Raw genomic sequence first — 23,667 nt, 5'->3', positions numbered from 1 at the left:
TACAAAGGGGTACAAGCCAGGATATTACGTTTAAACAATATGGCGAGATTTGTTCCATGCACTGCTCAGCCTTAATTTAATAGGCGTTCATGCTGCACAAACATCTGTTCAAATGAAATCATGTTTTGGAACAAATCAACAATTGTTTAACTTTTTTTGTAAATTCTACTAGTAGATGGGATCTTTTAAAAGAAAAATTATCTGTTCGTCTTAAAGGTTTAAGTGACACGAGGTAGTCCGCGAAAGCTAACGCGGCCTTACGAAATCAAATGCCTTTAATAATACAACTTCTTAATGAAATGCGTGATGGACAAAGACAAGTTACAGTAGACTCTGTAACAATTGCGCGAATGTTGCTAAAATTATTAACAAAATTTAATTTCGTTGCACTATTAATATTTTGGGATACAATATTAGGAAAGATAAATAAAGTAAATTCACTTTTACAAGAAAAAAAAAAAAAACAGTCGAAAATGCTGCGAAAATGATAAAAGCTCTAAAAAATGAAATTCAACAGTACCGAAATGATTTTTTCGATTCGCTTCACAATTCGGCAAAAAGTTTAGCCAAAACAATAAATATTGAAACTTGCATTCCAGAAAAGAGACGGTGCAAAATAAAAAATATGCCTGGTGAGAAAGCTACTGATGATTCTGCATTACTAAAAAAAAGAAATGGTGAAGTTTTAGATCTAATACTCATACAACTCAATGATAGATTTACTGCTTTACAAGAGGTCGCAAACGACTTCAGTTTTTTAAATGGACATGCTTTAAAAATTATGAAGCTAGATGATCTCAAACGATGCGTAGCCAACCTGGCATTGAAATATAATAGCGACTTAGATGCTCCAGAATTTGTATCTGAAATCGAGAGTTTGAAATATCAAGCCATGGGAGTTTTTGAAAATTTAGGCGATATGGACGCTTTTCAAATCTTGCAAAAAAATTACGAACTCTCATTACAAAACACGTATCCAAATCTAGAGAGAAGCGGGAATAACGCGTAGTGAAAGAAGAAGATAACATTGCCTGTAACAACAGCTTCCTGCGAACGTTCGCTTAGCAAAATGAAAATTGTAAAATCGTACCTTCGTTCTTCTCTTGGACAATAGCAATTGACAAACATGTCTATAATATCAATTGAAAAAGATATTGCAAAAACATTAAATTATGACGATATAGTAGATGTGTTTGCAAATGAAAAAGCTAGAAAAATTTCTTTATAAAATATGCTGAACTTATTTATGTTTTTATTATATTATACCTATGTCGTGTATTTCTTTAATTTATTGGTCACTGAATATGAATAAAAATTTGTTCTTATTTAATAGATTATTTATTTATACAAATACATGTCATTTTGATGGGGTTAATAGCAAGTATTTAACATATTGCATTTAGTAAAATTTAACTTGCTACATTTAAATTTTTGTCATTTTTTGGGTTGGGGGGGGGGAGCAAGTTAGACACTTGCCACAGGCGCTTCATACCCTCGTTACGGCACTGCTCACCATTCATGTGTTCCATAATTTGTAATAAAGAAATTCTTTATATTTAAAAAAATTTATTAACTAAACTAATTTATTGCAATTTATTTTGAATATCTATTAATACAGACGAGCTATTCTCTTGCAGCCGATAGTGCACATATCACGTGCTTTCTATTGAATTGTTCTTTAAAGTGCTTTCCTATAACTGTATTGTCAATGGCTATGAAACAGCTGAAAATTTTACAAATAAGGACATAAAAATTAAACTTAAGTGATTCCGGTAATAATATTTTATGATAAATTAGTTCATATGCTATGAAATATATAGTAGAATAATTAATAAAAAATTGAAAATATACAGGGAAAAAATATTAAAATATCAAAATGGATTGAGAAAAGGACACTACAATGGATGCACTTTTTGAAAACCACTTATAGAGAAAAAAAAGAATTTAATTTAATAACTCACTTTTGTTTACAGATAATGAAAAAGCATTTCATAAAGTAGAAAGACACTGTTTGATATATTTTCAAAGAATAAATATATACCTACTGTTGGATTACGGACAATAATGAATATACACTGGTCTCCATAAATTAAGATCAGAGCACACCTTGTATTGCTATGGTCTGAGGAGGTATCTGGTATCTCAGTGGGCAGACACACACCAATCTGTATGTGCTTCCTAGAGAAAGAACCATGAATGATGCAACATTTAGAGAGGGGGTCCTAGATCCTCATGTTCATCCAAATGTGGGTTTCGATAGAGGAGACTTACCTACCAAATAATGCTTGTCCTCAAAGAGCAAAGCTCGTGAACCAATATTTTCAAGAAGAGATTATGTACATATTGGCTGGCCAGCCAGGTCTCCTGACTTTAATCTGATTGAGCATGTCTGGGATGCTCTAGGTTGATGTGTTGCTGCTCTCAACTCCCTTCCCTCCTCCCCAAAACCTTGAGGGACTTAGAACTTTGTAGTAATGGTTATTACCAACTAAACTCTCAGACACCATTATACCTCTTAGACACAGTATGAAACATCATTGTGAGCGCTGTATTGCTGTGAGGGGTGACCGCATTCCTTACTGAGGCACTTTGACATTCTTAATTTGACCTCTTGTTTTTATCCGTTGTCTCCATGTACCCATTTGTTACTGAATTAAACTATTTATTTATGATTTATTTATATATGTTATTTTCACATCATACTGCTTTTTACCAAATTGCATAAAAATTCATCATAGTTTTAGCTATCATGATTTTTCTCTTTGTTCCTTAATTTATGAAAACAAGTGTATATAAATATAATAAAAATAAATGTCCAAAAAACAATCTATAATCCAAGATGTAAGACAGGGATGTTCTCTGTCTCCAACACTTTAAAATTTATATTAATGAAATATTAATACAATGGAGCTCTTTAAATAATCCAGGTATAAAAATTTCCCAGAATAAAATAAATATGTTATTATTTGCAGATGATCAGATGATTCAGATAAGGAACACAAATTATGAAAACAAACTCACAGTACCTGTGTAGCTCAGTGGATGTGACGTTTGCCAACCACGGCGCATGGCCGCACGAAGGAAGACTTGGTTTCGAGTCTAGTCGGCGACTAGAGGAAATTTTTCTAAGCCTTTTTTCGACCGGTTCCTGAGTTAGTCTATCTCTGGCACGGGCAAGCAGGTTTTTCCTCCCAGAAACTTGGGTTTTTCGTCCTGTAAACTCAAGAAAATCGACCGTAGAACCCACATTATTTCAGACATTAAATATATTGTGTTAGGGACCACGAGATGGCGGCACATTTGAGCCGTCTCTCTTCACTGAGTACCGCTTAATTAGTGATAGCCTTGGGCCATCTATCTCTGATTGGTACCAGTGGAGATTGAACTGCCCACTCAGTCTCCAAAAAAAGTTAGATAGGGCTAAATGGCCTCGCCTACTCCCCGTATACGGGAATAAAAAAGGCGTTAGCTGATTTTTTTTTTTACAACTCACAGTATTCTGTCATTGAAACAAAGAAAAACAATTTACAAAGAGCAATATATAATTTAAACATTACAGGAGAGCAGTTTGGAATGAAAATATTTATAGATAAGACTACAATAATGGCATTTTGTGGACAAACTCCTGTTAAGAGTAAAATAGTTAAAATAACAGAACAGATAAATATTTTATTATCTTGTATATGAAATATCACATGGAGAAAAACATCATTGTGAACAACAAATTAAATTTTTAAGGTTATAGGCCTAATAAATAGAACTCTCAATTTGAATCTTGCACAAAAAGATACGTGCTTAAAAATATAGAATATATGGCAGTGAAATAAATTAACAAAGAATAAAAACAAGTGAAATGAGATTCATGAGAAGAATTACAAAATACACATTAGACAATAAAAATAAATAAATAAAAAAATGAAGATATTTTGAAATGAAGATAAGAACTAAAAATAAAAATCTATAGAAAAAAATCTTCGATTAAAAATGAGACCAGAACAGATGGTGTGAAACATTACATAAGCACTTCGCGAGCGCGTGTGTATGTGTGTGATTGCATACATTTAAAATGTTTCTTTTACCACATGAATATGACTTTATTTATTTTTGACCACAATATTTTTATTGTGGTCAAATTTCATTGTCGAGAATGTAACCCCTGTTTTTAACATTAAGTCTATGGGAAATAATATACTATTAACAATAGTTTAAACTACAGTCAACAGTTTTAAAGTCCTGTTTTACAAGTTTCCGCTTTACAGTTCTATGAACGAATTAACTCAAGTTGATTTCTGCTTAATTATTATAACCAACATGCAAAGATGAACATAGTTTTGTAGTTGTTTTATTATTACATTTATTATATTTTACTGCATTAAACATCACTACCCAATCCAGTTTCAACCTTTGAGATCTCATCAGTGGGAGCCAGATCTACAAAGATAAATTTGAATTAATGCAGAAATCATATTACTGCTGGCCTGGTTGGCATATCCGCTCTCTAGCCGAAAGGCTGTGGATTCGAATCCCGCCGTGGGCATAGATGTTTGTGATTGTCTGTGAAAATACTACTGGTGCTGAAGGGTAGTACATGCCGTTGGTGTAAATGATGATGGTAATTGCAGTTCATTGTAGTTGATGGATTGAGTGGTGGAGATGTAGAGCTGTAGAGTGGCTCCCTCCCTTGATGAGTCTTTGGACTCATCAAGGAAGGGCACCTTGGAGGTGTCACATAATAATAATAATATTTCTCATACGAGTAATAACAAAAATTGTTATCACTTTATTATTAAAATACTCTGGATCAGGATGGGCATTGAAAGTTTTTCACTTGGTTATACTATAAATTAAAGATACCAAGAAATTATATTCTTGGTTTAATCCTTTATCCAAGTGGAAGCAAACTAAGTTTAGAAGTGAAGTAACTTCAGAACTAGGCTACTTTTATATAGAGGCTATCATGTTGGAGGCTTAATGGATTTTTTACAACACTCAAAAAGAACTCTCAGAGGACCCTGTAACCCGCAGAGAGCACGTCCCCTGGGTGGCAGATAGGTGAGCCCACCATGTGTGTGTGTACATGCGTGTGCGTATATATATATATATATATATATATATATATGGTGGGGTGGTCCGAATATACTGAATAAGGACTCGTGGACCAACAGGGCCATAAGGGGCAATCATCTTGATTGTAAGGGAAGCGGAACTCCCATGGACCCCTAGCTGGATCTATCCTCTCCTTCTACTTTGAGGAAGATCCACTTACTTTAATCTTTCCTATAAGGCCTTATCAGCCAACTCTTCTTACTTTATGACCCTTATGCTATTAGAGTACTCAAGGGCCATGGGGTCTTTTCATTTCTGGCCTTACAACTATGCCCTCTATAAATCTTACTATATTTCTTCTATAATCTACTCTTTCCCCTTTATTATACCCTATTCCTCCTAGGGGTTTAAATTCAGAAGAAGGCTAGTTCAGAAGCCTTAAGGTAGAAGCCCTACCACTGAACTATTCCATCGTCAGACTAGTCCCCTGACATGGAGAACATAATTCTACTTGTAAGCTGACAGAAAAAGATAATCGGATTGAATCTATGGGAAACGACCCTGGAATGGAAAAGGGAAAATGAAAATGGAAACGACAAAATATAATACACATAGCAAACTGGAATGTAGGAGGAATAACATATAAAGAAATAGAATTAGACCAATTACTAAATGAAAGAAATTTTAAAATAGCAGTAATCACCGAAACAAAAAAGAAATTAAAAGGAACTATGAGAACTGAAAATTTTAATGTGATATACAGTGGAGTCGACAGAGACCAAAGAGCACAAGCAGGAGTCATGATTTGGATACATAACTACCTTTCAAAAAGTTATAACATTATAAATTATGGAATGAAAGAATAATAGAAGCTAGAATAAAAATAGATACAGGCTATTTAACAATAATTGGTTTATATGCCCCAGAAGAAGGAAGAGAACAGGATAATATTGATTTTTATAATCAGCTACAAAACATATATAATAAAATAAATAAAAATGACTACATAATTTTAGCAGGAGACTTAAATGCAAGAATTGGAAACATGAAAATTAATAATAATATAGGAATACATGGAGAACACACTCTAAACAGAAATGGTAAAAAATTGATTGACTTTGTAGTTTATAATAACCTAAAAATAATGAATTCCTTCTATAAACATAAAGACATACATAAATATACTTGGGAAGCAAGAGAATGGAAATCAATATTAGATTACTTCATATTAAATGAAAAGACATCAAAATTTTCACTAGATGTTAGAGTTCACAGAGGATATGAAATAAGCAGTGACCACTTCCTTGTTAAAATAAAATTAAGATTACCACCTAAATGGCTACAAGTAACAAGAACAGAAAGAAAAATTGAAACATTTGTGTATAAAACTAGACTATTGAATGACACAAATGTACAATGGCTATATGAACAAAAGAATTAACCAATATCTAGATAAAATAAAACAAAATGAAGAAATAGAAATTGAATGGCTTAATATAAAAACGATACTAAATGCAGCAGCAAATGAAAGCTTAGGAAAGACCAAAAAATTCAATAAAAGGAAAAAACTGAAGATCTGGGATGATACAATCAAAGAAATAATTAAAAAGAAAAAAGAAGCCTATCACAAATGGTTAAGCAGTAAAAGATTAGAAGATGAAATAGAATATAAAAGAATAAGAGCCATAGCTAAAAGAGAAGTCAGAAAAAGACAGAGAATCATGGAATAAATTTGTTTCTAATTTAGAACATGATTTATATAAAATAAGACCCAATGTATATAAGATTTTGAAACACCTAAATGCAGATACCAAAGAAAACATAAAATTAAACACTGAATTAAAATTAGAAGAATTTCTAAATTACTACACAGAACTGTGGACAGACAAATATTTTAAAAAAGACGACTGGCAAACAATTAACGAAAATGAAAAGGAAATAACTGAAGAAGAATTAGAAATCAGCCTGAAAGAAACAAGAAACGGAATATCACCTGGAGAAGATAAGCTAGGTTCAGAACTATATAAATACGGAGGAACAAGATTCAAAAAAAGACTTACTATTTTTAAATAAAATTTACTCAACTGGTATCCCCCTAATAGAATGGAAAAAAGCAATTATGATTCCTATCTTTAAGAAAGGTAATAGAGATGACCCTAAAAACTATAGAGGTATGAGTATACTAAATTCCTGTTACAAAATATATAGCAGAATCTTAAATAACAAACTAATGAAATATTCCGAAAACTTTATTCTAGAGGTACAGAATGGATTTAGAAAAGGACGATCATGTATAGACCCAGCCTTTTGCCTAAAATTAATAGTAGAGAAAAGAAGAGAATATAATTTGGAAACACATATTGCATTTATTGACTTTGAAAAAGCATTTGACAAAGTTAAAAGAAACATTATTTAACATATTAAAAGAAAGACAAATACCAAATAATATCCTAAAAGCTATCAAGTATATATGAAAATAATCAAATACAAATAAGATTAAATCACGAGCTATCATATACCAGAGAGATAAACCAAGGGGTCCGACAGGGATGTCCCCTCTCAGCAACTCTTTTTAATATCTACTTAAATGAAATAATAATAAAATGGAGTAAAAATTTACACCAAGGAATTAAACTTTCACCTACAGTTAACTTAAACACTCTCCTTTTTTGCAGACGACCAAATAATTATTATTATTATTATTATTGTTCAGGCCTCCAAGGAGTCAAAAAACTCATCGAGGGAGGTCCTTCCTAAGACAAAGTCTGTCAAGACTCACTGAGGGGAGGTCCCCCCCTGAGAAACACAAAGTCTATCATACCACTCTTTAAACTCACTGACCGTTCTCGCTCCCACCACTCCATCAGGCAATGCATTCCACGGCTCAACCACCCTCCACACAAAGAAACCACTCCTTACCCTCTTGCTCACAGTTTCCTTTCATAACTTCCAGGGATGGCCTCTTGTCATCACTCCTTCCCGCTGATCAACCAAGCGAAAGAACTCCCCAGTGTCAACCCTGTAACCACCTCTCAACAGTTTAAAAGTCTCAATCATATCACCTCTCCTTCTTCTATCCACCAAACTCTGCAGTCCACATTCTCTCAGCCGATCCTCATAACTATCCTTGTACAGTCCTGAAACCATCTTTGTCATCCGTCTTTGTATCCTTTCCACAGTTAATTTATCCCCTTCAAATCCTGGGGACCAAATCTGAGAACAATAGTCCAAGTGTGGTCTGATCAGAGGCTTATACAATGGAATGATAACCCTCTTATCTCTGCAGGTCAGTGTCCTTCTCATAATAGCAGCAATCCTCTGTGTTACCTTCACCACCTTTGCAATATGTCCCCTAAACTTCAGGTTTCTATCAATCATCAACCCCAGATCTCTTGTCTCCCCTACTTCCTCCAGTATAACTCCTCCCATAGAGTATGCAGCATCCCATCGATGTTTCCCAAACCTCAAGACCTTACATTTTGCTGCATTAAACTGACACCCCCATTCATTTGCCCATCTATCTAGCTTATTTAAATCCTCTTGCAGGGCTACCACATCTGCACTATTACTAATAATCCTTCCCAGCTTCGCATCATCTGCAAACAAGTGAATATCCCCTTGCAATCCACTGGCTATGTCATTGATATAAAGGTTAAACAATATAGGTCCTAGTACTGAGCCCTGTGGGACCCCACTTGTAACCCTCTGCCTCCTGGAAACTGCTCCACCATACACAACTCTCTGATACCTATCAGACAGCCAATCCTGAATCCAGTTGACCAATCTAACATCCAGACCCATGTGCTGCAACTTAAATATCGGCTTATCATGTGGCACCCTGTCAAATGCCTTCGCCAAGTCTAAGAAAATTGCAGTATATGCCTTTCCCTCATCTAATATTCTTGTAACTTTATTATAAAAGGCTAGCATATTGCTAAAACAAGAGCGTCCTTTCACAAATCCATGTTGATTCTCACAGATAACATTACCCTCATCTGCCCAATGCTGTACACGGTCCCTCACTACTTTCTCCAAGATCTTAACAACTACTGATGACACACAGACTGGCCTATAATTAGACACTTCCAGTCTGTTACCACCCTTATGCAATGGCACTATCTTACCTTCCTTCCATTCCCTGGGCACCTTTGCCAAAGCCAGACTTTCATTGAAAAGCCACGTTAAAGGTACTGTCAATTCCCTAGCACATTCTCTCAAAACTCGTGGCGAAATACCATCCAGTCCCATAGCTTTACTGACATCCAGAGTACTCAGTATCTGAAACACACTCTCCTCCTGTACCTCCAAACCTCGTACCAGTCCTATCCCTCTAGCATTAAAACTGACTCCTCTAGGATGAAATACTCCAATAAAGTGTTCATTGAACAATTCCACTATGTCCTCTGCATCAGTCACTCTATTCCCATTTTTATCCCACAATATCATTCTTCCACAGTCATTTCTCCTCCTACTGGCCACATAGCTAAAAAATTCCCTAGGATTTTCTTTGGATCTTAGGGCCAATCTCCTCTCATATTCCAGTTTCGCTTTCCTTACCACACTAGTCACTCTTCTGGCCTGTGTCTTATATTCCTCATGCATCTCTTCACCTATCTCCTTATATCTCTTCCATAGCCTCTTTTTCGCATGCAATTCCTGTTTAATATTGTTTGTCATCCACTTTACTCCAAATTGCGTCCTCTTCTTCACTCGTGGTATACAACTTACCATTGCTGATAACAAATATTCTTTCACAATTTCCCACGCACTGGTGATATCCCGGCCTTCCAATTCCTCCCTCCATGAAACTTCCCAAAGTTGACGTCTAAGACTATTATAATCACCTGCCTTATAATTCCACATAAGTTCCTGTCTCTTTGATACTCCTGCATGTCTATTCATTTTCCAAGTCAACACCATATGGTCACTCTCTCCAACTGGTGAGAGAGACGTCAACTCAGTTATTATCAACTCTTCTGATGCTATAACCAAATCCAAAATTTTTTAACCTCTTGTTCCCTCTGTTACATGTTGCCTAAGACATTTGTCCCTCAAGAATTCTAGAAATTCCATTCCCCTATTGCTACATGCATCTTCCTCTCTCCAATTTATACTACTGAAGTTAAAATCTCCCATAACAATCATTCTTCTTGCACTTGCCAAACTTAGCTGTCTAAACATCTCCTGGTCCCCATCCTCTGTGCTCCTGGGTCTGTAGCAACACCCCACTAAATATCCTGTCTTGCCTACCTCTACCTCACACCATACGCTCTCAAAATCATTTGTCTCACTTCCTTCCAAATTCTCCACTCTTAGAGGACATAGGTCATCACTTATCATAAGCAGTACCCCACCACCACGCTTTCCCCTCCTATCCTGACGAAAAATGCTATACCCAGCGACTTCTATTCCTGTTGTTATATCCCCTTCTGTCAACGACGTCTCAGTGATCGCAATAATTTTTGGCCAGGCTGTAATAATAATTGTAATAGTTTGTTGTAATAATAATTGTAATAATTGTAATAATAATTACAAGGTTGTAATAATAATACCAGGTTGTAATAATAATTACAAATTCTGAAGATAACTTGCATAAAGCTATTTTAAATCTAAATGAGATATCCAAAGATTATGGTATGATAATATCAACAGAAAAATCAAAAACTATGGCCTTTAAAGGACAAGATCCAGCAAGAACTAAAATAGTAATAGATAACAAGATCTTAGAACAGGTGAATTCATTTAACTACCTAGGATGTATGATCACATATGAAAATGAAAAAGATATAAACGTAAAAATTGCAAAATATTTAAAAATAACAGGTGTAATTAACTCTATATTTAAACCAAACATAGTTCAAAAACAAACCAGGCTAAAAGTATACAATACATTAGCCTTACCGGTCTTAACGTATGGAAGCGAAATCTGGACAATAAAACAAAAAGACAAACAAAGATTAACAACAGCAGAAATGAAGTTTATGAGAAAAACTGCAAAGTATACCCTATTTGATCACAAAAGCAACGAAGATATTATGAAAGAATTAAACCAAGAACCAGTAATAGAAAAAATTAAAAAATATAAACATAAATGGATGGAACACGTTCAAAGAATGAAAACAGAAAGATTACCAAAACAAGCCTTAAAGTACAAGCCATTGGGAAAAAGAAAACCAGGACGTCCTCTTAAACGATGACTTCTAAGGCGAACAGGCCATGCTAGGCCTAAATCCTTGATACGTATGATGACTCAAAAAGAATTAAAATAGAATTTAATACTTCCTATATTTCATCCTAGTCACTAGGACATCTACGGGGATTACAAAAACAATTAATGTAACATGCACACACAAATCTTACAATACTAAGCCCAACCACGAGGTGGCCTGGAATGTAAGGTGGGACCTCTGGTGATGAGTGTTTCCCAAATCTTCAGAAGCTTAATGCAACCGTATGTATTAAGATTTGGTTGGTTTCTGAGTGCTGCTGCTGCTGCTTCTAAGAAAAGTCTCTCTTTCTTGAATTTGCTGTGGTGGAGCATGGTGGTTTTCTTCCATGATACTCTGTGGGTGGTGTCCAAAACATGGTCAGCCAAGCCTGAATAGCCATAGTTATGTTTACATAATTAAGACTTGTGTTCCTCCAGGCGGATGGATGCTGATCTGCCTGTCTGTCCAAAGTACGCCAGCTTAGAGGAACAGGGTACTTTGTAAACTCCAAGCAGCGAGAGAGGAGGGAGTTGAACCTCCTGATGTCACGAAAAAACTTAAACCTTTCCGCTCCCGTCCACCCCCGACAAATCAATATATTGGGAGTGGTTGTTAAAGTCTTAGAAAAATTGGCGAAAGGTAAAATACAACAGTAGGTGGATATGGATGTGATTCTTTATGGTGGGTAGCATGCTTTGCAAAGGGTAGATCCTGTCTTAGCAACATCTTCATATTTTAAAATAAAGTCACAGCAGAATTGGATAAAGGTAAAGGCTACACCATGATACTTCTCAAATTTGCCAAGGCATTTGACGGAATACCATGGAAAACTATTACAATAACTGGAACAAATGGGAATAGATATGAGGCTAGTAACATGGGTAGAAGGAGGAGGGTGGCTTACAGATACACCAGTATATGGTAGAGTGGAGTACATCAGGGTTCACTACCAGAGCCACTACTCTTTAATTTGTATATCAATGACATAGGAAAATATTTAAGATGGGATATTCAGCTGTTTGCTGGTGATGTAAAACTGGGGAGAGCAACCGTTGATAAAGATGATGTACATATCCTGCAGGATAATTTAAATAAATTGGCATTGTGGTCAAAGAATAATGATTGTCAATTTAATGTTGCAAAATGCAAGGTTTTGCACTTCAGGTTGAAAAGGTTGCATATGGTGTATCATATTGATGGTATTGGTTTGCAGGAAATTTATGATGCTAAGGACTTGAGGATAATGGTGGACAAACAATTAAAAGTTCAGAAGGCGTATTGCAAAAGTTCGTAAAATAGCTCAATGAATTACGTGGATGTTGAAAAACACACTGACAAGTAAAGATAAGGAAGTTATCCCTCTTTATAAGGCTATGAATCAGCCATATCTTGACTATTGTGGATAGGTTTAGTCATCTGGGTTTCTTGGGGACCAAGAGGTGGTCAAAAAGATTCAGAGTTGATTGACCAAGATTGTGACAGGTCTGTGGAATACTCTACAAGGATAATTTGAAGATTTGTGGGTTACAAAGATTAGTTGATAAGTGGAAATGAGCAGGCATGATAGAAACTTTTAAGATATTAAAGGGGTTTTATAAAATTTATGCAAGTGAAAGTTTGATATATGACAAATAGTCAGAAAACTAGACACAATCCTTGGAAGTTTGTGTAAGAGTGTGGACCAGATTTTTTGCATGGAGAGTGGTGAGTGAGTGAAATGGATTGCCAGAATTGGTTGCAAGTTCTGTGATGGTGAATGGATTCAAGGAGAGGTATGATAGGATTTGTGTGTATGATAGTTGATTTAGCTCTCCTGCAATGAGTCTCTAGACTCAATGGAGTTGCCATAAATAATAATAGTAATGATAAAGGATGAAACCAAGAATATAATTTCTTGGAATTTTTAATTTATAGTATAACTAAATGAAAAAACTTTCACCATCTATCTCTAATGCAGGGTATTTTAGTAATAAGATGTGACACCTTTTGACTACTTGTATATGGAAATATGACTTCTGCATTACTTCAAAATTTCAGGACTTCCAGGGTAACAAATGGCAATGCTGTAGCCAATGAAGTTTTAACTGAGGCTCGGCTATTGCCGTTACCCAGCCATGACTAGAGCTTTTTAGCTCAATAACACTCCATCCACACAGATTTACTTCATTCAGATGACGGGATAAAGAGTCAAGGACTCAGTCCATCGCCCAGTTCTTATAAGAACTATAAGAACTTGGTATCATTTCTGGCTCCTACTGATGAGACCTCAAGAAAAGTCAAAAAGTGGGTAGTGGCCCTTCCCATAATGCATAGCATTATACATGTCCGTAAGAATATGTGCATTGCATTATGGGATATTAAAGGCAGTTGATGCGAAGTCATTAGCTTTTATATACAAGTAGCCTAGTCGTGAAGTTACTTCACTTACACTTGGATAAATGATGAAACCAAAAATATAATTTCTTGGCATCTTTGATTTATAGTATAACTGAGTGGGAAAAAAACTTTCAACATGAAGTAAGTGTACTATATTGCATTGTCTGTTATGTACATTTAGTTCAGCACTTGACTTTATCTGTTTTGTGTAAGAAAAAAATCTAATCATCTCAACCAGACATTTAATTTTAAGTGCTTTTAAGAGGCAATAAAATATCTATTTATACTAATACAGCACAGCACATTACTGAAATTTTATAGCAATTCCATATCTCAGAAAATGTAACAGTACTCAACAGGCAGTTTCAAATAAAGAAAGATAAAAGACGGAGATGTTGGCGAGTCTAAGTTTAGATTTGTATTTTCAAGATTGTAAGTAAAATGGACAACTGCACAAAACCTGAACGAATTATGGGTGGCAATTTTTATATCCAGGTAAGGCACAGAGGTTGCAGAGGGATCAAAGGCATAATTAAGAGACAACTTCCACATAGGTTGTTAAGGAAATATAGAGAACCAAGTGAAGATTCTCACTTAATGTCCAATCCAAACTTCCTCACCACAAAAGGATATCATCACCTCTCATAAGAAAGGAGTGAGAGAAATGAGTATCACAGATGCAAGCAAGAACAACTTCCTCTATAATCACTGAGTAGAATGTGAGACTTCAACTTCAGTAGAATGGACTGCTACAATTAAATTTCAGTCTTCATCAGCTATAGTTTATTGTTGGTCTATTCCATGATGTTCGTCACAGGAAGGAATGTTACTTTTCTTATGATCTGCCCTAAGTCAGTGAAGTGAGCAAGCAATTGGTAAAGAATGAGCCCTAGCTGCAGCATTTACAGCTATCTTTCCCTAGATCTTTATGTAGCTTGGGATCCAATAAAGGTGAATGTTCATCTGATAGAATAAATTTTGGATTTGAGAGCATCAGTTGTGGGTGATATATCACTTCTTAGTGCCTGTAGATAACTTAGTGAACCTATATATAATTCACTTTTGGTGGAATTTTATGTTATAATATAATTCAAGCTCTATAGAATACAAATGAGCAGTATAGTTACTGAATTCCAGTGGATTTGGTTAGATATTATGCTGTCTTCCCAGATAACATAATATCTAATCAAATCAACTGGAATTCATTAACTATACTGCTCAGCCATATGCTATAAAGGTCTGTTACTACAACTCTTAAAAATCACATATATAAATCAGAGTATTGTGCTCTGTGTTTTAAACAGATGCTCTATTCTAGTAATAAATCCAGAGGCTTCCTGATCAGCTAGCCCTAAATATTGCTACTACTTACTCTGCCAGTTGACTGGAAGGAGAAGAAGTATAATGGTTGCAGGGAGACTGTCAAGGCCAGGTGTAGAGAGGACACTGTGTTCCCTCTGTGGGGGAAGTATGTTTGGGAGTAGTCTGTCACATCGCATTGCCTTTTCCTCCTATTCCTTATTAACTCTTCCTCCCCACATATAATGAATTGCAACTCAAAGAAATGCAATTTTACTGTAGATGGGAAAAATTCTCCCACAAAAACTGTTTTAAAAAAATCATTAAAAAACAAAACAAAAATCGAACCAAAAAACTCATAAAAAACAAAACAAAAATCGAACCAAAAAACCCATAAAAAACAAAAATCCAATCCAAAAATAAATCAATGTCAATTCTTACCAAACAAAAAATAAAAATAAAAATAATTTGTATCCACTTCACCAGTATTTGTGGCATAAACAACAAGATAAATTATGTGCACCATCCCTACAGTCATCTAAACCAACATTACTATTCCTAACAGAATCCCCACCTCAACTGCCCAAACTATACATTACACAGTTTCTTCTGCCACAAGGATGGCACTTGTGCATTCAGTTCTCATGAATGCACAAGTGCAATCCATATCAGAGATTGCAAAACTTTGAATTCTGCCCCCCCCACACACATTTCATCTGCTTTGGTTCAAAATTTCTCTAACAAATCAAACTGTAGCATTCATTTGCTGTCTCTATCACTCTCCAAAGTATAATAAATTCTCTCTCTCTCTACTAGCTCTATTTTCTGCGATCGAAACACCCAAAGAGTGAGGTCATCCTTTTTGGGGACATTACTGTCCACAATTCAAACTGGCTTTCCTTCTCCAGTTTCACCAATTAAGCAGGCAAAGATGCCAAAGTATTTGCATTAGCAACTATTTCATACAGACTGTCAACCCACTACCAAAATACCTGAATTCAAAATCCCATCCATAGTTTTCAGATGACAGAACACTCCATTCTTCCTTTTCATTTGACAAAGCTTGTAATGCCCAATTTTTAGAGTCCTTAAGATCCACCTTGATCAATATCCTAAATTCCAATCTTCTAGCTATGTCTCAATGGGGCAAGGACAACCTCAGACTCCAATGCCACCAAAACTCAGTCCTATCTGATTTCTGCAAGAAAGGGCTCACATTCCTTCCTCTAACTTCAAGTAATATCCTGATATCTATGATCAGATTTTCCTTCAAAGATTAACCTACACATCCAAACTATCGTAGCACAAACACATCTCAAGCTTCTGCAGAGGCCAAAAAATTCAGCATACTTTTCTACTCAAGATACTATTTCACACATTTGCAGCTGCTAAGCTAACTCTAAACAAATCCCAAATCTGCCCAACCATGGAATATTGCTCACATATTTGGGATGGTGCAACAAAATCCTCTTTTGAATAAGAAGTCAATCCAGTCGATTAATGATCCCTCTCTCAGGGATCCACTTTAGCTAACCTGGTTGGCCAGGTCAGCTAAAGCTCGGCTGAGTTAACATATCTGCTCTCCAACCAACAAGCTGCAGGTTCAAATTCTGATGGATATTTGTGATTGTCTTTAAGTGGGAGATGAATTTCACTGCCCAATGTGAGACCACTTCCTCACTTATTGGAGGCCTGAAGTGGCTTGAAAAAGTTCAGTGCTTGGTCTCTCTATAGAGCAGGGTTTCCAGGCTATGTAATAATAAATAAATCATAAATACAAAAAATATATATATGTTTAAATTTATAAAAACATAGAAACAAATCCTTAGCCCACCCATGGTACAGAATGTACTAGGTTTGCATAAAGCCCTTTGTAAGCGGGAGCAACAACAACAACAACAAAAAGGTCCTCTCCCATGAATGTTCAAGTTTCCATCATATGCCTGTTCTATGGATAGTGCTCTGCTGATCTGCCACCATCATTCCTCCAAAATCATAAGAACAAGAACTGCTGCTAACCAACATCCATCCCCCCCCACCTCCTATTTACATTCCAGCTTGAAGCTTGCCAAACCAACTTCTATGTTTCCCTTTTTCATTCCATCTATTTCTGTTTTTTTGGAACAGACTCTCCCACTCTGCTCTCTCCAAAGAATACAGTCTCTAGCTATCCAAAAAAACAGATTCTGCTTTCCTTCTTACTAGCAAACGTACCACTGATATGCTATAGGTCTTGACCTTTTGTATATGGGTAAGATATTAAAAAATAATAATAAGGGGGGTGGGGGTATTTTCCTGACCTGTACAGGAAGAAGCTGCATGACTGAATATACCCTTGCCAGGGAAATGGTATATCATCATCAAATTCCTGATATGTACGCTCAAGGGGTGTATAGGATATGATAGTACTACATGAAAAATTTACATCTTTACTAACATCCTATCTACAATTTTCCTCCAAATCAATTTGTTACATGTCAAGCCTCCAACATTGTCAGATCTTATATTTCTATCTTCTAAGGCACTTTTTACCATATCAATCCACCTATATCTTGGTCTTCCTCTGGGTCTTTTTCCTGCCAACCTGGCAGAGAATAATTGTTTTGCTAATCTTTCCTCACCCATTCTGTTTAAGTGACCATACCACCTGAGATTAGATCTGCTAACACATTCCTGGATGCTCACAATGTCAAGTTCTTTCCTAATTTCCTCGTTCTTAATATGATGCCACTGTTGACACCCCTAATCTTTCTCAGGACTCTCATATCTGCAGTCTCCAGCCTTTGGTCAAGTGTTTTACTTCTAATCCAGCTCTCATCCATAAGTTAAAATTGGTTTGAACACTATCTTGTATACAGCTAATTTAGTGTTTTGACTAATTTCTCTCTTATGCTATGTAAATTTATTTAGTTGACTTCCTTCCATATGAGTTTTGTTGATTCTGTTGTCTATTTGTGGTATATATTTGGAAGTGCTATATATTATAGAATTTGTGCAGTGTTGTCTAACACAATGTCTAGAAGTTGTATGTTAATTATTTTATATGCAATCCAAAGGGAAAGGGGTATAGCAGTCAGATGTTTTTTCCCAACATGTAAAAAAAAAAAAAGTAAAAATCCTTATGTGAAATGTGACCTGGCAGGGATTTTACTTGAATATTGCAAAGACATCTATTGGTGTTGAAATGAAAAAGTTTCTGAATTTGCTTCAATGTAAAAGGGACTAGAGATGGTTGAAATGCACTAGTAGTAGTTCTCACTGATTGTGGATAGGATCCAACCACTGAAACTTGAGACCTATAATCAGGACTTGCTCTGACAAGTGCTTGATACAGGTGGAACAGAGATACCTATCTGCATCCCAAGAGACAGAAGACAAGTTCTGAAGGATGCTCTTTACTCTCCAACACAGCTCTCATATTGAATTTGAGAGAAGTGTTGGAATTGAATTTTTTTTTATTGAATATGAGAACTTTGCCTCTGTTACAACTGAGATTGTCAGTTCTAGGGTTGAATGAAACTACATTTGCAGCAAAAAGTGCACACTTGAACAACAAATAATGTGACACTTAATATAGAACCTTGTGGAAACAGGAGAAATAAATTATCATGTTGACATAATTGTATTAATGAGATGAAGACAAAAACAAGCAAGATATTTTTTAAAATATGTTTTTTTTATGCTGATCCCAGGTTGAGAAAAAGGGTACTTGTTCACATTGGATTTGCATGACTGTATATTGTATTCCTTAGGGAACACATCAAGGGGAAGACTGTTCCAAAGTATAGCAATTGCAGGGATGAAGGAGGAGGAAAAGAAACTTGTTCTGTGGATTTCAAGGTGCACAGTGTTGGGATCTTGAGCAGCAGCTACACGTTCCAACGAGCTTAGTACTAAGTACAGGAATTATCGATGCTATTTCAGATGAACATTTTCCATGGAAATATTTGTAGAAAGCACATAGTGCAGAGACTGATTGTCTGTGTGAAAGTGGGAGAAGTGAGTTGGTAAGAGATAGGTCATTAATAAGTCTGATTGCTCTCCTCTATATGAGTTGAGCATTTTAAGGGAACTTTTGGGGGCCCCCACCCCATATGTGGGAGCAGTATTCAATGGTTGGGCAGATTTGTATAAGGTTAACAGCTGTTCAGGGGTGAAGCCATGTCTTGAGCAAAAGAGAAATCCTAGTTTTTTAGAGGCTGAGGATGCAATGTTGTTATGTTTTTATGCCAGGAGAACCTTGATGTCATGGTAATTCCAAGAAGAGAAATCTCATCTGGAAATTTGGGTGTTGTCAAAAATAATACTGGAAGAAAATGGTTCTTTTTTTTTCTTTTTTTTTTTTGAGAAATGAGACAGTACTTGATTTTATTTGGGGAGGGGGGGGGATGTTATAGGCAATAGTTACTCTTCCCTTTCTCTGATTATTATAGTATTCAACACTAAACATTAACATAAGTTTCTTCAATGATAAGCAATACCAAGTGAAATGATATGAGTAAATGTCAAAATGGGAAATGTGATAGTGAGACTACTTATACCTATGGTCCCATAGAAGGTTCTAGCAGGGAAGAAGTAAAAGAATTTTGAGTTAAACAGATGCTGACCAGTAGTTGTTCATATGTTTACAGGACAGAAAAGAGGCAAAAAACAGAAACAACATTTCTATGAGAGAATGACTGGATTACTCTGTGAGAGAAGGGTCTCACTTAACCAGGTCTCCCTTTTCTGGCTTAGCATCAAGCATTTTTAGAAGTTTTTGGTGCACCATCTCATATATGACAGATTTGGAATTTAGTGCTAAGAACTGAATAGGTGAGAATATCTCAAGCAGAAAAGGACACCAAGTTTTAGAGGTGGAGGAGGCTACCTCGGGTAAATCAGGTCCAATCTCGTACGGAGATCAAAGGATTATCAGAAGGAAAGCAGAAGTGTAATCTTTTTTTTTTTTTTTTTGTATGAAATAATGAAGTATTGCATTCTGGTGTCACTGAAACTGAAAAGGCTGTCATCACCTCATTAAAATTTGGCAAGGAGATCAATGTTTAAGGCAATAAGTTCTTATGAAAATTATGAAAGATCATAGTTTGGAATATACGAGGTAGGTTCCAAAGGTTTCTGGCTTAACATACAAAATTTGCACCAATTTTAAAACACTGTGCATGACAGACCATCTATGGGGGGTTTAGTGTATCAGTTTCAACTCTCTACCTACATCATTCAGTTGGAGGCACTCGTTTGACTAACATGTGACATGCTAAATGGCTATAATGTTAAAATTGAGTACATCCAGTGATAAAGTTTTTTTTTTACCAAAGAAAGGCTTTCTCCAAATGCTATTAAATAGCAAATTGGATGTTATTTATGGGGAAATTTTCTCCTTCATATTCCACCATGAATGAATGGGCTAAACAGTTTCACCTAGGAAGAGGGAGTATCAAAGATAATACTCATGATGGTCGGCCTGTGGAAGTGATGACTGAGGAAAATGTCTCTCACTTGTTGAAGAGAAACTGCTCAATGACAGATGGCTAAAGTTTAAAGAAATCTCAGCAAGGTTGGGTCTTTCTATAGCAACTGTCTTTCACATCATTCAGAGAAGCTTCCAGACAGTGCAGGGTGGGTGCTCTCTGACTTCTCTCTTCAATTCAAAAGGAGCATCATATGACATGTTCTCACAAGTTTTTAGAGCTTTTCCAAGGGAATCTGAGATAAGTACTGGAATCCATTATCACTGGAAAAATTAGGAGAGTGAACCGATACCATCATTGGTAGAATGATGTTAAAAATGAAGATATTAGAAAAGAACTTGGCATCATTAGCATTTATGTATATGTCAGGAGAGCTAATCTAAGATGGTATGGCCACTTAAATAGAATGGATGAGGAAAAGTTTGCAAAACAGGTGTTTGATGCCAAGATGGCAGGAAAGAGATCCACAGGAAGACCAAAGTCTAGGTGGATTGATTCAGTCAGAAGTGCCTTATAAACACAAAATATTAACCACAATATTGGAGTGCTATCAAGTAATAGAATGATTTAAAGGGAAATTGTTGATAGGAGATTAATAATGTAAATTGTAATGTGAATCATATAATGCTGCTATAGTAACCTTAACACCCCTTGAGGGTGCATATCAGGAAACTAATGATGATGATATATATATGAAATGACACTGATCCTGCATATAATTAAAACCAATCTAAAGCAACCTGCATTTCAACAAAGGACATTTCTATAAGTAAGACAGTTTCAGTTGTAAGTCAAAAATGGAAAAAAAATATATATATATATATTTCCCAAGCCACAAGTAGAAAAATATGGCATGGGTTCTAATTTAGTAAACCAAAAATTACTTTGGGGAAGGACAAATACTAGTCTGTTTAGCCAAGTAGATAACTTCACTTTCCAATTTACATACTGTGGTTCAAGTTTCACTATTGAATATCTTTAAGTAATAGATGATTTTCACTGCCAACTACGCCCACTACTTACTGGAAGCCTGTAGTATCTACGAAAAGGAAGGGAAAAAAATGTTTGGTGTGAGCAGGAATTTAAGATTAATACAACCCACTCACAATTTTATATTTTTATTTTTGAATATTCTATAATAAAAATATAACAAATGAGAAATATTAATGGAATGCAAATATTTAATTAATTTATTTAATATGATTTACATCAGTTTTCTTATATAGCATTTAATTTTTTAATGCTTTGTATTATAACATGTAAGAAATCTCTGTTAACTAAAATTCACTTTCTTTGCCAGCTTAGGTTTAGTTTGCATGTGGGATTTCTGGTGTGTCAGTAAGATGTTGAGGCTACTTAATTCCCGTATAATAATATATGATCCTATGCAGGATTTAAAATGCAACTTGCATTAGCAACGAAAAATAATACATTTGTTCCATAAAGTGAAGAACTTTTTTTTTTAGATTTTCTTTAATTACCCATAACAGACGGGAAATGCATATATATATCACGTGGCAATCATATGAAAAACTTATCATAATACAATTGGAAATATTTTCGTTTATATTATGGAAATATTTTCCTAAGAAATATCAGAATACATGAATGAAATGATACTTGGAATCTTCTTGCGTTTTGCTTAAATCTATATCGGAAATAATGAGTCTAAGTTTACGCTTGTTATATGGGAAATGAGCACAAAATGATAAACTGATTTTTAAAACTGATGCGAAAGCAGACTTTTATGACTGGCAAAAATGGAAAACTTGACTTTTATAATTAATTCATGGACTGCAAAACGTGATTTTGACAATTAAAAATGCTACAATTAAAAATTCATTCTTTGCTGCATCTGCCAAAGAAAATCCGATTTCTTAATTCTGAAAAATAAAGGAAATATGTCAAATTATCTATTTATTCATTCAAAACTGCTATTAATACGTGCGAATTACAGAACCTGAATATTGTAGCTTTTTCAAATTTCTTACCCAGTAAGATTTAAGATTACATTATCTGATTAGCTCTTCTCACCTGATCCGAAAAGAACTTGACGTTTAAAAAAATACTCAATTTCAGCATTATAATGTTCTGTGTATGCTCCCAATCTGTTACCAGTACTCCGTGATTCCGTCCAGTGAACTTTGGCAACACCACGCATATATATTCGCAGAGTTTTCATCTTCATATCTCCACGTAAATCCACAACACACTTCCCAATAACCTGCTGACCGGGATAATACACAGTTTTATTGCCATCGAAAACAATTTCAAATGCCTTTAACTTACCCATAATGGGCAAAAATACTTAAAAATCAAGACAGCCAGAAACACCTCCTTAAATATTTCATCAAACATAAATTCATACTTCAGGATATGTGAAAAAATGGCACGCTACACTACTACAACAACCAGGAACAGAATTTCACTGCTAAGAAATGCTTATTTTAGACTAACAATAGCTATTTCGTATGCCAATTACCGGAAGTTTATACTACACATGCGTGGAAGATGTATACTTCTCAGAAACTGATGATAACACCACCTATGCATAAACTAAAAGGAGGTAATGAGTCAACAAATAAACAGATCTGGAGACTACTTTCTGTAGAGAATTTCATATTCAAATAGCAATCACGCCTATACTGAGGCAATGAACTGCCATGATGGCAGTTTCTACACTACTGATATCAGCATCACACACACACACACACAAAAATACACAACTTGAACGCTTTTCAGTCCCGGGTTTGAAGAATTAAATGCCCATCACAAAACTTAAATTCTTTGATTTTCCATGAAAATAAAAATAAATAAATAAATAAAATTTAAAAAAAATCGCCAATGCTTCATTTCCTATAAGGAACAGGAAGTTCCCTACTACCTTTCGGTGTGTAGTTACAGTGTATTTTAGGACAATTTAAATATAAAGAAACGATGCTGATCCTAACTAGCATTTATTTCTATATACTCCAATGGACTATATGATCGACTTAGTTACAAATTTAACCGAGACTTTCTGCGGCGGAAAAATTTTACATACACCGAAGATCGATTGATTCTGGGATTAGCTAAATAATAATAATAATAAAAGTCAGAACACTATAGTGATTAAACTCGAACCTTCAGTTCTGCAGACAGAAACTTGAAGGGGGGAAAATCACAAACTTGTGAAAACATTAGCTAACTAAGGTTCTAAGACAGAGCAATTTCTTCTAATCCGCAAGTCAGTAATATAAACCTTTATTTCACATCTAAGTACTTTT

General features: G+C 35.2%; 1 protein-coding gene across 1 annotated transcript in view; it reads right to left on the bottom strand.

Moving 5' to 3' along the window:
- The window catches only part of LOC150100340 (arrestin domain-containing protein 3-like), a 239,247-nt gene extending 216,350 nt beyond the window's left edge, over nucleotides 1–22,897 (bottom strand). Inside the window, exon 1 of the mRNA XM_090402376.1 lies at nucleotides 22,436–22,897. Coding sequence (XP_090258502.1) covers nucleotides 22,436–22,694 — 259 coding nt within the window. The 5' untranslated portion in view covers nucleotides 22,695–22,897. The remainder of the gene's footprint in view (nucleotides 1–22,435) is intronic.
- Between the last annotated feature and the right edge of the window lie 770 nt (nucleotides 22,898–23,667).

This window comes from Typopeltis vanoorti, chromosome 13 (assembly GCF_054136105.1).
Source record: "Typopeltis vanoorti isolate ZY-2024b chromosome 13, IOZ_Tvanoo_1.0, whole genome shotgun sequence".
Taxonomy (NCBI): domain Eukaryota; kingdom Metazoa; phylum Arthropoda; class Arachnida; order Uropygi; family Thelyphonidae; genus Typopeltis; species Typopeltis vanoorti.
This window is presented reverse-complemented; position numbering and strand designations above follow the sequence as displayed.